At 35.4% G+C, this 17,657-nt stretch overlaps 1 protein-coding gene across 2 annotated transcripts; it reads right to left on the bottom strand.

Moving 5' to 3' along the window:
* Window positions 1-218: 218 nt before the first annotated feature.
* LOC126968490 (uncharacterized) lies at window positions 219-16,104 on the bottom strand. Of its 2 annotated transcripts, none has more exons than XM_050813566.1 (6): window positions 15,879-16,104; window positions 12,215-12,319; window positions 9,973-10,094; window positions 8,445-8,507; window positions 7,264-7,566; window positions 219-5,679 (listed from the first exon to the last, which is right to left on the bottom strand). In XM_050813566.1, exons 2-6 carry the CDS (start codon window positions 12,315-12,317, stop codon window positions 5,473-5,475), a joined length of 798 nt encoding a protein of 265 aa, XP_050669523.1. In that variant the 5' UTR covers window positions 12,318-12,319; window positions 15,879-16,104; the 3' UTR covers window positions 219-5,472. The 2 variants fall into 2 exon arrangements, with proteins under 2 accessions (XP_050669523.1, XP_050669522.1); XM_050813565.1 differs by having other exon boundaries at window positions 12,215-12,322.
* Window positions 16,105-17,657: the final 1,553 nt, after the last annotated feature.

Raw genomic sequence — 17,657 nt, forward strand, 5'->3', positions numbered from 1 at the left:
TTGATTTATGACCTACCTGCTAGGGACAGCAGGAGCCTGGCTAATGAAAGCTAAACCCAACTATTCATAAGAATTTTAATTAATTTATAGAAATGATTATCATCCATAGTATTTTTACTGCTTTATAGTGTCCATGCGGACTACGTTGTGGGCAACAGCTAGCTGATAATATTGGAATGGAATTATGGTAATACCGCAACTACGCGAAATTAAAACAATTGTTCTGGATACTATATTTTTATTTTGTACAACACAAATATTTCACACGGCTACAAAACATCCAGAGATCAAAAATCTATAAACCACAGTATAAAACTATTTAAGTTTTTGTATCCTACAATTATATTTAGACTGTAAACTAAATTTAAGAGCTGTACGAAATCAGATGTAAAGGCTTAGATAATTTTTTCGTCTAGATAGAGCCTCTTGCTGCTAGACAACCGATGAAAACAGGCTAGGTTTGTTACTGTAGTATGTGCGTGACAGATACGTTTTACACTCGCGATTTATATGTCACTTTGTGTTAGTGTGCGTGCATTGCTCAAAATAGAGGTTAACTGTCAACCAACAATATTTTTATCGACGTTTTCACAGCTCTCACAGTCTATCTAGATGCATTATGATCTAAGTATAAAATTAATTGTAAGTTAAATATAAGGCGTAGCAGCACTGTCACAGCAATAATTACAATGAGGAATATCATCAAATTTTGTTTTTTCTCAATAACGTTCTAAAATAATTCAGACAAATTACGTCACAAAACAAAGCCGAAATATGGAACATGCCCCAAATGACATCATAATAAGCTTCGACTGTTATATCTGTACATTGCCGATTTACTCCAGTTGTTTAAAATTTTCTTGATCAATATGCAGCAATGTCCAACATATTTATATTGCTGCTTAATGAATAATACGCATATATAGTTTCGAGAAGGTTTCAAGCTATTTGACAGATATTGAATGATGATATTCCTCATTATTTTTATTATTTATTTTGGATTCTCCAACGTTTAAAACTAAATAAGGATCCACGAATATTACATTTGAATTTAATGTTCTTGTGACACTGAAAAAGAATTATAATTCAGTAAGTATATAAAGTATAAATAGGAATTAAGAATCAAGTCATGATCTAAACCTAACTAACACTATTTAAATGATTTCTACAAATGACATGCAAATATTCTTATAATTTATACGTCTAGATAGTCTCTTGCTGCTAGACAACCAATGACCAGGTTTAATACTTTGGTGTGTGGGTGTCCTGGGTGACAAGCTGCGTCTTACACTCGCGATTTTTATGTGAGAGGTTAACTGTCAACTTCAATTTTTTTCGACGTTTAAACAGCTGTCACAGTCTATCTAGACGTATACATAATTAGCAAATATTTGAACTCCCCCATCTAGGGACAGTTATTATAACCATAGTTAAACAAAGCTTTAAGTACGTATATAAATTAGAAATACTACTAAAGTAATAATATAATATATATTAGTATAATATCGTTTCACTGTCTTACTGATTTTCATTAATAACTTATCATATTGTAGGTAGAAAACTAACTTATTAGACTGTTTAAAAGATATATTGTTATGTATACAATTCGTGTTGAAACCGTGTTTTCGGATAGTAATAATAATATGCTTTCTTACATAGATCGTTTTATCAAACGACTTAAAAAGGGTTTAAAATCGTGTGGTTTTTTTATATTATTAAATAATTTACGTAGGTATCTGTTTGTGTCTTGACAAATGGACATACACAAAACAACTAAGTATCAGTTATAGAATATAGGTACTTAAAAAAATAATGAGTATTTAGGTCCAGTTATTACAAAATAAAATCATTTTATGTACTTGCTTAATTCTAAATCTGACTTGAGTGACATCGTGTTCGCAAACAGTGTTACTGCTTTGTATCAGACAAAATTTCAGAAAATAATCAGTACTTAGAACTGAATGAATCCTGAGAAGAATTTAGCTCCTAACTACGCGCACGCAGAGAACCTTTCAGTTACTTAAAAATGTAGTAAAATTTATCGTTACTCAAATTGGTTTTGTACAAATATTATAATGATTATTCCTCGCTAAACTGAAGGAGGTTTGTGATGAGTAATGTGATATATATATACCATTGTTCTCTTACTTTTTAAATGCCATAAATGCTCAATTATTTTCAATTAACGTGCCATGAAATCTGAAAAATTAATGCGCTTTATGGAATTTGCACTTTTTTAACATGTAGTAAGAATTCGTATTTATTTAATAAATGATAACTAAAAACATTATTTTACATGTCATGGCGAATTTAAAGTAAAGAAAAAAGTTTAAATAGTAGAAGTAAGAACTTACAAAATAAAAACCTGTTTTGTACATAAACTTCAACCGCAATCCCTACTTTACCTTACATCGCATTTTCAGTCTTAATCATCAATTACGAGGCCATTTTGTCATTTACAATTTCGTACAAGTTAATACTAATTGTTATGTTTATAGATACATAGAATTTACATGATATATTTAACTTAAAATAGGTTATACTAAGATAATACTAGAGACTAACTAGATAATTTGGATCATAATACTGTACATCATATTATTATAATCAAAAACTTATAATTAGAAGTTGTGCGCGATAATTGAAACCCGGTACGGGACTTCGCAGCCGTGTACATTTCATCACGCAATTTGAATGCAGAGCTCACGAATGGGATAGTGTTGGGACCTAGTTATTACAATACACCACAATCATGAGAGTCATTAAATCTCAAATTTTTGTTCTGCCTTTCTTTAACACACATGGCTAAAACATTTTTAGCCATTTCTCGTGCTACAAGATGAATAAAACCCCTTTTTTTGTTCCGAACCTGGTGGACTCGGTTCAGTCAGTATTAAAATAAAAAAAAAAATAGCACAGGATCGCAACTTTAGTATTAACGCGATTATACGGTAAGCGTACGATAACTGACAAAGGTGGCACAGCACTACACTGTAAGCGCACGGACTGCAGGGGGAGATGATCCCGCTTTTTACCTCAGGCCCCGACTGCATTCAACTCGCGCGCTAAATGAAAACGAAATACACGCTGAAAAGTATAAACGGCAACGAATTATCTATATGGGTCTCAAACTACCATGCACGCAAAGCAACTTCTTGAGGTAACTGATTCAACATTTCATGGCGAGATTTAGACATAAATAACTAATAATCACAAATATTATAGATACCGGCACAGGTCGTGGACACGCTTTTCATTAGTCACTCTGAAGCGCACGCAGGGGCGACAAAGCGCTCATTGGCTCATAGTCGATCCTTGTCAACTATTGGATCAACATGTGTCACTACTGATCAATTTCTGTTTGTGCTCACGACTTGTACCGCGAACTATTCAATACGAAAACCTTAAATCCAAAAATATGAGATACATATATTATAAAAGTACAAAAATGTGCCGTGCCGAAATAAAAGTGCGTAGAAAATATGGCCCTCGATTGAATACTTATCAACACTGAATTTAGCAATTCTGTAATCTCATTCCGTCCCCACATACTTACCTACTTTCACATTTTACAAGTGAAAATCATATAATATAGTGTGTCGCCAAATACGCGATCCACCGTACTACCAGGTATTTAGATCAAAGAATTGACACTTATTAATGTCAAAAGTTCATCATTCACCACCCCTTCGAAAAACGCGTTAATGAGAAGTAGCGAGAATCCATCCATCCATCATATAAAAATTTACATCGTTTTACAAATTATTTTAGTTTAATCTATGTAAAGTGGTGCAGCAAAAATACTCAAACGTCAAACACTCTGTCAGGCGCGGCCCTCCTCGTCTTTATACTGAGCGGCCGACGTGTAAGCCAATGTTCGAGCATCTGCCGCGCGTCATATATACGCAGCTTATGTAAAATCCCCGCGTGTTGTGATAGGAACACTCCACCATCTTAGTGACAGGCATACTTTAAAATCACTAATCAATGGTATAGTTTTCGTTTGTACTTAGATAGTTTTATCGATTTCTTGCCGACGTAAATTTTATTTACAAGGCTCCGCTCAGTCCCAACGCACGAGGTTTACGATTTTACTACAGGGGCAAACGAGCGAGTGCTAATTTTGTCTAGACTTGAAGAAGTAAAAAATTAGGAACGAAACCTGATCAAAATATGTTACTCTTATAAAATGGTGTAATTCGAATACAGCGAATTTGTTACAATTATTCTAGTGCTAAATGTACCTGAAAATATTTAAGTATCTACAAGTAATATCTACAACACCAATTACTATATAATTAATTATACTTATTACCCAATAATCAATACACCATCATAATAATAACACTAGTTTGTAGCTTATATTATTCTGAAGTAAAAAGGAAACTCGATCTGTGAGAATATTTTTCTTACAGGCTCCTATATTCATTATTAAAATAAAATCAATGTGTACATACATTGTATGGAGGATCAGTGATTTATATATAATATTAAGTATTTTTCTTGACACATATCTATCACACCATATGTATACTGATTTTAATTTTTCAGTAAGTCGTCTTCTACCTCGTTGACCTTATGAAGCCGTGAAGAACACAATCCCTTTTATATAGAGCTTAAAAAGACTTTAAAATATTTAAGTTTTTTTAAATTAAATTTAAATAAAATTTGTTGAAACAGTTGTCAAGTATAAGTCTTAAGTCTTAGGGTCTACGAGCTGAGGTCCGGTAGCACTATTATTACGCCATGCTAAATTGCCAAATGAGAGAAACAATAATTTTTCGAGTTTTATTTTTCATTCTACTTCCTGCTTTGTCAATAATAATCAATTTTTTTAATCCAACTTAAAGAAGGTTATAAATGAAATATAGAAGATAAAAGCGGATGGTATTTCTTATAAACGGGACATAATTATTATGACTTTTACAAACAAGGTATATCAATTTAGAAATTTTTATATTTAAATGCAGATTCAGAATTGATTGATAGATGACAATAAGTCTGGATCTTGGATAATACGTCTAGATAGAGTCTCTTGCTGCTAGACTACTGATGAAAACAGGCCAGGCTTTAGTGTGGGACAAGCTATGTCTCACGCTCACCATTTGTGTTAGTGTGCGTGCATTGCTCAAAATAGAGGTTAATGAGGTTGACACCTCAATGTTTATCGACGCGACGTTTTCTCAGCTGTCACAGTCTATCAATCGATCTAATATCGGATACAAAAGCAGTTGGTAGCGGCGTTGGTCTGCCCAAGGAAATGAAACTTAGCATATCGGCACTGCTCGCGCAACACCAATCCAATTCATGACTTGAAAGCATCAAGAACATGCTGTATTTCTTGCTTTGCTTTGATTAAAGGCTGTGTGTTATCCGATTTTGAATTTTATTTAAGCGTTTTTATTTGGTTTTTTTATTTTTCCTCCTCAAAAAGTTTACACAGATAAAAACCAAGTTCATAAGTTGAACAGTCTATTGAATTTGGCACCCAACGCCGATAGCGCTGAAAAGGGGCGCGGACCCTAGGCCTCCGTCGCCATCTGCAATGCCCACGAGGTACTTCGCTCCCGAGCAATCGCTACAAGTACAAGTGTCAGTCAGTGTGCATAGACCTCGCGATGTTGCAATCGCCTCCCATTTTATTTGCTCGTCCAAAGTTCCACTTCGGTGTAGAAGATTCTGAAATAATAAAATAATAGGTAAAAAGCATAAAAGGCATATATTTTCCCAAAATTGATTCTTTTAGAATACATTTTGATGTCATTCTAACACATACTCCGCTTCGGAAACAAATGGCGCACTAAGAGAGAAGAAGCAGCGCAAGAAACTCTCCCAGCATTATTTTTTGCACTCTATTTAATAAAATATACAAGTACATTATATAGTTTTGGAAACCATTTTGAACATGAAGAGGATAAGGACAGGATAAGTGCATTAGAGTTGCAAAGCGTGAACTAAAACAGACTATTTTACTGTATTTAGTGTACCATAAAATCTATTACTTAAGAATATTCTTTTAACTAAAGCTGACTATATTAGCAATAAAAAAAGTATTTTAAAAAAGTGTGAGACTTAAAAAGATATTCAATAAAATAAAACGACAGAATAATAATATGGCAATCGGCCATGTTACGTTACAACGTATGACGTCACAGCTTCACATTATCACTTCGTCGCTTGAAGTGTCGATTTGAAGACATTATTTGGTATTACATAAAATCACTAAGGTGTAAACATGTAGTTTCGTAGATTTAGTTATATTCAGGGCCGGATTTAAGGAGGAAAACCGGGGCTGCAGCCCCGGGGCCTACACTTAAGAACACTTCGAAAAAAAACTTTCAAAAAGAATATCTATCCTATTTGGTTTCACAATAAGTTTGAAAACTCTGCGAAACCTTAAAGGCCGGCAACGCTTTGATTCCTCTGGCGTTGGCTTTTATCATAATCAGTAAAGTTTTAGGTAAGTAAAGACTGAGCAAAGTCTGAGTTCACTCTATAGATCTCAGCCCAACTGAGTAATATCATGAAGTTATGTACATCAGTTCATAAAGGGGCTTTGACATGGGGAGAAGAACTGTAATGAAACTCCCAGACATCTTTTAAATCATATAGAAATTAGCCCACTTAATATAATATTATACAATCTTAGTTGGCCTGCGCTGAACCAGACAAGAACCATGGATCATTATCCTCTATATAATCTAGTATACTATAGTTAGACTATTTGTCAAAGAAGCTCTAATATTTGTTCTCAGTGAGATGTACTAGAGACGTTCTATAAATAACTAGACTCACAATAGCCTATTAAAAGGTCAAAAATGTCCAAGCGGTGTTGTATATACAAATAAATAAACATTCAAATTAACACCTTATTTCGTGGCAGTAATGTTTAAAGTCTATTTTACAGGCTCACAAGAAGCTATGTAAGTTTTTGGCACATTTCGTGGGCAATGTATTTTGTTTTAGAAATTGAAATGTATCAAGTTAGTTACATAATTTTGTTAATTTAAAGGGATACTTACGGAAATACGACACTCCAATCTTTTTATTTAAGTTTGGATAATATGCTGTGATTTGGACAGGTTTTCCCTGAACAATTTGTCACTGCGTGGCGTAGTATTCAAAGCGCGGTCTAAACACAATTGAACGAAAACTCAGCCTAATAGACGCGTATGCAGAGTTTTGCTTCAGACAAATTTTTGAGCGTGATTGTGAGTCATAAAGTAATAAAGCTCCAATAATATTTGATTGAAATAATTTTACCTTCATTACTTCAACATTACTCGCCCTCCACATATCGATATCACTAAGTTGTTGCTCTTTGTGTTTCCTCTTGGGTTTCTTAATCATAGAACAATACAGCGACCAATCTTCGGCCGAAATTGACGTCGTGTCATACTCTTCATCGAACTGCAGTGACGTCACGTCGAACTGCGACGAGTTAGCGTCGAACGCCGTCGAACTTTCATCGACGAATGTCTCGGGATCGTCGTAGATATTTATCTGGTCAAGTTCTAGGGTTGACGTCGATGTAATTGAGGAGTTCTGTAGCTGCTGATAGTTAACCTGGTAAACGAAAATGTCATGTTAAAGGGTTAAACAATAACAAGTATTTTCTTTGATTAATTAGAGTGTTACACATTTAAATAAAACACTCTGAAAGATTTAAGCACGTGTATTTTATTTAAGCAATTGTAACTGAATTTTATATTAGATTTTGTGTAAAAGATTTTTTATTATTATTTTAGTTAAACCGACGTTTTTTTTAATGATAATAAGGGACGAAACAAGCAGGACGTTCAGCTGATGGTAATTGATACGCCCTGCCCATTACAATGAGATTACTATCTGGCACGAGACGCTCGTGCCAGATTTTGGCGAGATTATTGGCGGAATTAACACTAAAGAAAACTTAAATCATTTGTATAATTATGGATTTCCGCAAAGTTACGCCTAATTCAATAAATTTTCATATATTGTGGTTCATATTGGAAAGTTTAACCTTTAAGGCATCTAATTATTTTAAAATTAGTCTATATATACTACAAACACACACACTATTATTCACAGTGCGGCTTTTAAGGAACTTTCTTCCACATACTATAAAGCTGTGGGATGAGATTCCTTGTGCGTTATTTCCGGGATGATACGACATGGGTACCTCCTGTGATTCCTCTGGTGTTGCACGAGAATCATCAGTGATCACTTAACACTAGATGCCCGGCACGTTAGATTATCCTCCTTTTCCATAAAAAATACCTATTTTACGCAAGTACTCAAAACTATACAACCGATCTCAAAAATTATTTCAAGACAAAAGTATCATTATCAAAATCAATACAGAAACTGCTGTAATGCAATCACAGAAACAAATCGATATTATAACCCGATTTTTCTTGAAATATTTTTGCTGTTTATTTTTATTAAGTAAATAAAATACTTACAAGAGGATCTTCACATAAACTTTGTTGACTGTTTTTACGAGAGATGTCTTTTGGTGGTACCACCTGGAAAAAAAATGATATTATTAAGTATAATATAATGATCGGTACTTCTTTTTGCAGTAAAGGGGAAGACATGTTGTTCTTGTGTTCGGATCTTAGGATGGCCCATGAAGCATTGTACCTCCAACAGATTTTTTAGTATTAAAAAAATAGCACATGAAAAGTAAACTAATCACAAAACTATGATGTCCGACCGCCAATAACAGGTTTGCACTATATAAGGTAAAACATTTATTGCTCTAATTACAATATAATTATTACAAAGATTTTATGTTGTGGTTGTGTGTATGTGCGAGTGGCTTGAGTAATTATAAACTACTCGAAAAGGATGTTTATATGTATTTATATAAGTATATAACTATATTTACAATACTACGACTACATAAAATTAAAACTATCATTACGTGGAAGCGTACCAAGAATACTGGCATTACCGCGTTGGATAGCAAGGCTGATCCGTTGACCGAAATAGCTGCCAGCGCTTGGGTTTCCAGTAGCCTTATTGAGGCGCGAAGATAGTATTTTGAACATTCTCCGCGCTTCTGGGCCCCACGGGCCAAGTGTCTCGACACCAAACGGCACAAAGATGTATGACTCAAAAACTACTCGAAAATGTATAAAGTTATTTGCTGTTTGAAAGAGTTTTAAGTATGCGCGAATATATCTGTTGGTAATTCTTTTTGAAGTTATACTTCTTTAGGCGCGTTATGAAAAAATTATGAGAGTGAAATTTTAGGATGGGCGCGCATCACTGTAACACAAAAGTAACAGGTTGAAGTTGGTTCCTAAAATTTTCTGACGTTTGCGTGATTCGTTATTTTCTTTGGTTTCTTCGTATTCATTATTTAATAATTAATTGTCAAAGCCATCTTTGCAAGGTTTTTTCAAAATTGTTCTAAAAAAGGCACGAGGATAAATCATTTTAATGATTTATGCTTCGTTGGGCCAGAGAAGTATAACTTCTTGCGTGCATACATAAGGGTACGGCAGACCACCAAATTCTGGGCATAGATAGAGTGAGTAATTGGGATATTAAGAAGGGTATCATGCCTTGTACGCTTATTCGGGTATCTGAATTGCATGTATAAAGATGTTAGTTCGCAACGGTCAATTTATGTTGCACACGTCATACATAAATAACATAATTTCGAATAAAGTTTTTTTTTATGAAAATAAATGACGAGACGAGCAGGAAGTTCAGCTGATGGTAATTGTTACGCCCTGTCCATTACAATTCAGTGCCGCTCAGGATTCTTGAAAAACTCAAAAAATCTGAACGGCACTGCAATTGCGCTCGTCACCTTGAGACATAAGATGTTCCAGCCTCATTTACCCAGTAATTTCACTAGCTACGGTGCCCTTCAGACCGAAACAATATTTTTTGCACATTACTGCTTCGCGGCACAAATCCATAATCTAGCCGGCATCCTGTACACAGGAGCCTCCCACTGGTGACATACATACATACCTCATCATCGTCGTAATCATCATCATCATCGTCATCAAGAGTTAGAAAGGAGAAGTCGTGCGGAGATATCGCTTCAACTATACCGCGACTGGTTGACGGTATTGGAGAGCTCGGAGCACCGGCTGACGACAAAAATAATTTGATTTAATTAATTTATTATTTATTTATCATTCCTCTAAAAAATGTAGAGAGTATATAAAGATAAAGCAGAATAGATACGCCAATTAAAAGTTTAAGACAAAATCGAGAAAAACTACATAAAATTAAAAAAAAAATTAAATAGAAAGGAAAGACGAAATCGTATCCATATTGAGTAACTGATATGGTGAGTAGGTTGTGTGAGTGTATGTGTTTGTTCGAATGTTATGGTTTAATGTATTGTTTTGTAATTACGATGTGTGTTTAAATTATCCTGAATATACTGATGATTAACTCCTGCAATTTAAACAGCATATTATCATTTGTTTGAACCTCAAACGTGATAAGTTAAAATAGTCGACGGAAGAAAAGCAAACACCACCCAAGGAAACTTATTCCACATCTTTGTAGTACGTGGAAGAAAGTTCCTTGAAAACTGCACTGTGGAGGAACGCCACACATCCAGACAGTGGCGATGATATCCTAATTTGTAGCGTGTAGTGCGAAGATGGGATTCGGCGGCAGGAATCAGGTGAAACAGCTCTTCTGAACACTTCCGTGATAAATGCGGTAGAAGACACACAACGAAGCGACGTCACAGTCTTAATATCCAAGGAAAACAGCTATCCAAACGGTTTTCTGTCTGAACTGTACTTGCGGCATTGAGCGCTTATGTCGCTGGACGGTTGCTGGTGTATTTTGATCGTCGTTAAGAATAAGCTCAAATTTTTTTTCTGCGTTTTCATAGCTGTCACGGTCTATCTAGAGTCTCTAGACGTTAAATGATCTTAGTTTATTAGATTATTTTTGAAATAAGTTTTTGTTATGTTATTTGACATATATGAAGATGTTGGTTTATTATAAACCGAAGAAAAATATATTCTGCAAAACAATTTGCAATATCACTACCGTCTCTTCTAATAATATATTGATAAATTTCATAACTGCAGGAATGTTGCTTTTATTGATCGCTCAGCTGGATTTTATATAAGACCTGAATGCTTTTGAATTTTCATAATGTATTATCATAAGCCTATAATAATTTGTGTTCTTTCTTTTAATACGGAATGAATTTAGGCCTACCACGTACCACATATTTAAAAGATTTATGTGTGAGTATAGCGAACACAATTCAGTGTTATTTCTGTTCTGTGGTAGATACTTATTTATTGATTATGCACGAGCCGCGACAATAATCACACACACACACACTCACGTCTTTTCCCCGTCGGGGTACGCAGAGACAACTTGTCGTCTCAATTCATACCCAATTTGGTCGACGTATATTCTAAGAGGTCTTCCGCGACCGACTTGCCCACACACACTTGCCTTATGTATTCCATTTAGAAGTTATTCTTTCTCTACTCATTCACTCCACAAGTCCAAACCATTTCAGCGTTTCTTTCTTAATCCTTGACACATCTTCTTTCAGACCACAGCGCGCTCGTATTACCGCATTCTGAATTCTATCAATCAGTCAGTTGGGTATGGCAGACATACCCAACTCTCACTTCCGTACATCAACGGCGACAAGCACTCCTTTCAATATCTCCTTCACATCTACCGTCTCTTGTAAACATACTACCCAAATATACAAATTCTGTAACTTGTTCTACCCTTCATTTTCAATCGCAATATTACACTCAGTCAAACTTACATCCTTCTCGAACACAATCACATTCGTCTTTCTTACATTCACTTTCAAACCTCTCGCTTTTAAGCTTGTTGCTGTCCATGAATATGTTAAACAACCACGGCGAGGCTACATAACCTTGTCTGCCAACTTTGGAGATATCAGACCAGGCCGTATAGGCACCATTAATCCGAACACAGGCACAGAGCCCTCATCAGAAAATTGTCCAGCCCATACATAGATAACACCTTCCATAATTTCTTTCTGTTCACCATATCATTAGCATATTTCGAAGTCTATGAACGCGCAATTTACCTTCTGGTTTTTTGCTAGAGATTTTTGCCACAAATGTGACGAGCTTTGACACCTTGTCAACGGACGGAGGAGGGTCAAGAAATCACGAAATTCATGTGACGTAATTTAAGGATAGCCCCTAACGCACCAAGAGATGTATAACTTCAAAAATCAGACCTTGATCAATACTTCCGCTCGACTTCAGTAAGTTTTCCGTCGAAGGTTGGTCCTGTTGATCTCTACTTCGCGCTTTGAACAAGCCGAACTTAACGGGCGCCATCTCTTCTGGAACGAAATATGTCAATTAGTAAAAAGATATTTATTTTATTTTATTTAACCGTATTTGGTAAACAAATAGTATATTAAAACTATACAAGTAAAAGAAATCCTGTACATGTATTCGCATTTGTTTATAAATATTACTTGCATGAATCTTATATTAAATATAAAAAAAGAAACAATGAAAAAGAAAATATAGGAACTATTTTCTTAGATCTAATTAAAAATAAGAAATTAGAAGTTAAGACTCCGCATTCATCCACTGGTAAGCTATTGTTTTTTCAACAATGTTAGCCGAGGTAACAAATGAATAGAACTGTGGGGAATTTTGAAGTTGGTTTATATATTAATGGTTTTGATAAAGAATTTATTAGTATCTATAGTATTGTATTAAAGTTGAGCTATGAAGAGGAAAAAGGGCAAGAAATTCATTGCCAAGCTAATCAATATGAACAGCTATATCTAATTTTGAATTATACTAGGTAAATCATTGCAAAGTGATGCAAAAATTGTCTAAAACTTTTCAACTTACTACTGTATGACAAATACAATTTTATGTATGCTTAGAAATCGAAGAAGGTTGTTTAAAGTTTTAAAGAAAGGTCTTAGCTGTGTCACGCTTTACCTATGAATCAATATGTAATATTATGTATGTACTAAAAAGAACTAGTAATAATGGCTCTTTGGCTATAGGACAGAGGCTATAGGAGATCTTCAAACAATCTACAATCAGCAAAGAAAACTTCAAACTTATCTTTAGCATGATAAGGAGCTCATTAATATATGATAAAAACAGAAAAGACACGAAAATGTGGACACGAAAAGGGGGGACGAAAACGAGACCTGTGGAGCCCCCATTTTTATGCTCGTAGGTCTACTCTTTGTAATCTACAGTTTAAGCAGGATATCACCATGCCCAAAGCTATATTTTTAATTCCGTAATGTTAAAGTTTCCTTAGCAAATTCAAACACAATCAAATTCTTTAGATAAATCACAAAAGAAGAAATTATTGTAACCATTTTTAACTTCTACTGAAACCAAACTGGTTTTAGTAGGTTACAACTTATAGGCCTATCAGCAGATAAATAAAATGGCATTTTGGAGGTAAACTCTTTAGTTTGTTTTTTTAGTTTATTTCCAATGTTCTTGGTCAAATTCATAAAAACATCACATTTATTTTCACTTGGATAGCTAATTAGTAAAAATCATATTTTCACAAGTAAGCTAAAACGATCTAGATTGAGAAATGTACCTACAACATTGAATTGCCTGGTCAGGAGTGTGGTGCCTATCCAACGTCCACGTTGCAGACCACCAGCGACCCGCCTCATTTGGCACTAAAAGTCAGCAGAATGGGACGGATGCGTTCCTTTTTTGCATCCTACCCTTTGAGCAGGGTTTCTTTCCCTTCGGATGATCCCAGTGCATATACCGTTGCAGTAACCGATGTGATACTGCAGGGCATGGATATTTTTATACCAAGCTCTGTAGAACCGATCGGGGGCAGATCACAGCCCTGATTCGATGCGTCAGTTAAAGCAGCATCTGACTGCAAAAAACAGGCGTATTGAATTTGAATGGCGCTGGGCTCAAAGGATCCGATTTGCAAATTTCTAAAGGTTATATTTCATAACCGTGCCACCAGATTCTTTAAGCGGCTAAATCGCCCGTGCGGGTTTGAAGAACGTCGTCAAAATGGGCAAGCAGCTTTCTAGTTATCCGACTGGAACACGCAAGTTCTGGGCGCTGTCGAAAGGTACTCTTGATAACTTCAATTAGCCGTCCCTGCCGCCGCTGTACATGAGGATAGACACTCTGGCCCATATGGCAAAACAGAAAGCCAATTTTCTATGCACTCCTTTTGCCACCAACTCGACTCTTGACTTAGCTCTATGCCTAAAATACAGTTCAGACAGAAAACTGTTCGGCAAGCTCTGTTTAGTAGTCCGGACGCTTGGAAGTCAACCGTAGTCCATCCGATCCAAAAAAAGGAGACCGTTCCGATCCGACAAACTACAGGCCAATAGCTATTACCTCTCTGCTCTTCAAAATCATAGAGGGCATAATTAACCGCCAGGTCTTGGTATATCTTGGTATACCTACAGAGAGTACGGCTTTTGCCATGGTCGGTATGTGGGCGACCTTCTGGTATACCTAACACGCTAGCGGTGGCTATCGAAAGCAAGGAAGAAGGCCTGGCAGTTAGCCCTAGCTATAGCGAAGGCGTTTGATCGTCTTTAGCACAAGGCGCTTTTCTCAAGACTTCCATCATTTGGGCTTCTCGAGAGTTTATACAAGTGGACCTCCAGCTTCCTCACTGTGCGAAGCTTACAGGTCGTTGTCAATGGTTATTGCTCGAACCCGAAGCCCGTGAACGCTAGAGTTCCCCAATGCTGTGTGCTATCTCTCTTTCTTCTGCATGTTAATGACATGCAGACGACAGCACTGCTGATGCTGATATACACGGGCCATGCAGTTTTCTCTAGGGAAATCGTGGACCAGTGCCGGATGCAACTATCTATCGAGTCCTCTCTTAGGAAGGTCGCGGAATGGGGTAAAATGAACCTTGTCTAACTTAACCCCCAGTAGATTCAAATAAGTTAGCGCGTTTACCACTAAAAAAACCATTTGTCGTACCACCGCTCTTCGACACCACTTCCTTAAACCCTCATCTAGTATTGGATACTGGGTCTCGAGCGTTTGCCAATTCCGTGGCCATGCCAAATTGGATTAAATTTGACTGGTGGCAAAGCCAAATTGGATTCCAAGAAGCTGTGTGTCATAAATAAAGCACGGCAATACTTCATGCCGGCTCACATTGTAGCGCTCTAGAAAGCGAAGGTCCAGCCACATATTATGAGTTATCATTACTGTTATCTCTGGTGTAGCCTCCTCGAACCATTTGCCCGCGTTAAACGTACACCTACCACCTTCGTACGACACGCCACAAATTAGGGTATCATCTCCACCACCTGGATGTGTGGCGTTCCTCCACAGTGCGGTGTCCAAAGAACTTTCTTCCACTTACGATCAAGCTGTGGAATGAGATTCCTTGTGCAGCGTTTCCGGGACGATATGACATGGGTTCCTTAAAAAAAAGCGCGTACATTTTCCTTAAGGGCCTGCAACGCTCCTGTGATTCCTCTGATGTTGCAAGATAATGTGGGCGGTGGTGATCACTTAACATTGGGAGACCCGTACACTCGTTTGTCCTCTTAACTTGTCCATGAAACAAAATATACAAACAAACATACATAACAACTAATAAAAGCGTGTTAAAAATAGGTAAACATTCAAACCAACATTGGTTTGCATTACATTGCTGTTAGAAGGAAATGGCGTTACATTTTTCTTCTAGTATCAAATTCAGCTTGTATCAAATGAGGTTGAGCGACATGTTTTCAATAAATAGGTAATAATTTACCTACAACATATAAATAAACTGTTTGCTGTGCCACTGTCAGAGTTCATAATATAAAATAATGCTTCTGATATTAATTAAGCTTAAAAAATAGAATGCAAAATATATAAGCAAAAGGAAAATTCACAATAAGAACTCACCAAGATAATTTTCGTATTCTCAAACAATAATAACTTGATTATAATCCGTACGTTCACAGATTAGACACAAATTCAACACCACCATCAAAGGACCGACAGCACGACACATCCAAAATGACTCATAAAATACTACGCAAGGGTATGAAAATTGTATAATAACAATAGCATTTATATAAATCAGTGCAAAAATATGTTTTGTTTTTGTTCAAATTATGGCGAAGTTACATTCTGTACTTCAGAATAGTGACTAGTAAGCCCCTGTGTCGAAATCGATAAACCAGTATTGTCGATAAAAAGCTTAAATTATCTCGATAAACGAGAAGTCGAATCGATTGATTGATTTATTTAATTGTAATGGCTACAGTCCGAGTAATTATTTTACACACAAAAGTCATCTATAATGACTTCACATTATTAAAATAGTTACTTTCTGATTTGTAGTATTTAGAATACTATATATTTCAATGCAATCCCAAATTTATAACTTTTTTACATAAATATACCGTAAACATAAGTGAAAGTATATAAAAATGAATAAATAATACATATACAATACAATACATTTAATGTCGGTCCCTATACATGTTGTCCTTACCTCTTTATAATTATAGTGTATGAAATATAAATATATATTCACACATTTTGATTCAAAATAGGTCATAACATTACATATTGACCGTCAAAAACTACCACATGATCGAAATAATATGCCTCAGTCCTGACAACATGTTGCGCAATATAACGAATCGATTATTATGTTTTATTCGATATATTATCGTTAGTCATAAACTCTATACGGCCACAACACTATTGGCATCGATTCAGATGCCGCCATCTTGTATTAGAATTGCGCGCGCATTCTGTTTGTAATCCATTTTCTATCCAATTAATATTGTTAAACACGATGAAAGTATACTTTGTCCATAGTAGTTTAAGATTGTATTTTGACTGATTGAAATATAAAACTCAGAATTTAATTGGAGACTCTTGAATGAAAAACGAGATATATCATCTCGATCGCGTTAAAACACTGACTGTGGCCTTCGAGGGTTTAGATTACAGATTTATTATAGGCTAGTTTTGAATCGCAACACGACACGAGATTGCAGTAGGTTTTAAGCCTAATTACAAATACAATATCGTTTATTTCGCACTTTACATGCACACAGTAACATTTTATGCTGAACGCCACAATAGGCGTTGCCTGTCTCGTTGAGAAAAAAAAACTACGTTTAAAAAACCGACTTAAAAAACAAAAACTATAAAATAACTTACTAAAGCTTTAATTTAATACACCTCTTATGCAAACCTAATACTTTTAATATTAGTAAAATACTATTATTTGTATGTGCTACCTATTAACAGATTTTAAGTCGGTGGTCGGTCAGTTTTATTGCTACGAATACCGGAAATATGAGGTATTAACTTGACAAATTTTACTAAGTTATGTGCATAAGTTATTGTGCACTAAGCTACATCAGTTACGTTAGTTTTGTAACGATTTCACGGGAATTCTTTAATTTTTCGGGATGAAAAATATCTATAACGTTGACCGATAATAGAAGGTATCAACATGCTAAATCTTACTAATTTAGGTGCATATGTTGTACTACGCTATATAAGGTACTATAGTTTTTTAGCTATCTTACGGGATCTCTTTAACATTCTGGGATGGTAAATATTTTAAGTGTAGTATATTAAGTGTAAGATCAAAATGGTAAATTTTACAAAATTATGTGCATAAGTTGTTGTGTACTATTCTATAAAAGTAAGTATAGG

The sequence above is a fragment of the Leptidea sinapis genome, chromosome 15, assembly GCF_905404315.1.
Source record: "Leptidea sinapis chromosome 15, ilLepSina1.1, whole genome shotgun sequence".
Taxonomy (NCBI): domain Eukaryota; kingdom Metazoa; phylum Arthropoda; class Insecta; order Lepidoptera; family Pieridae; genus Leptidea; species Leptidea sinapis.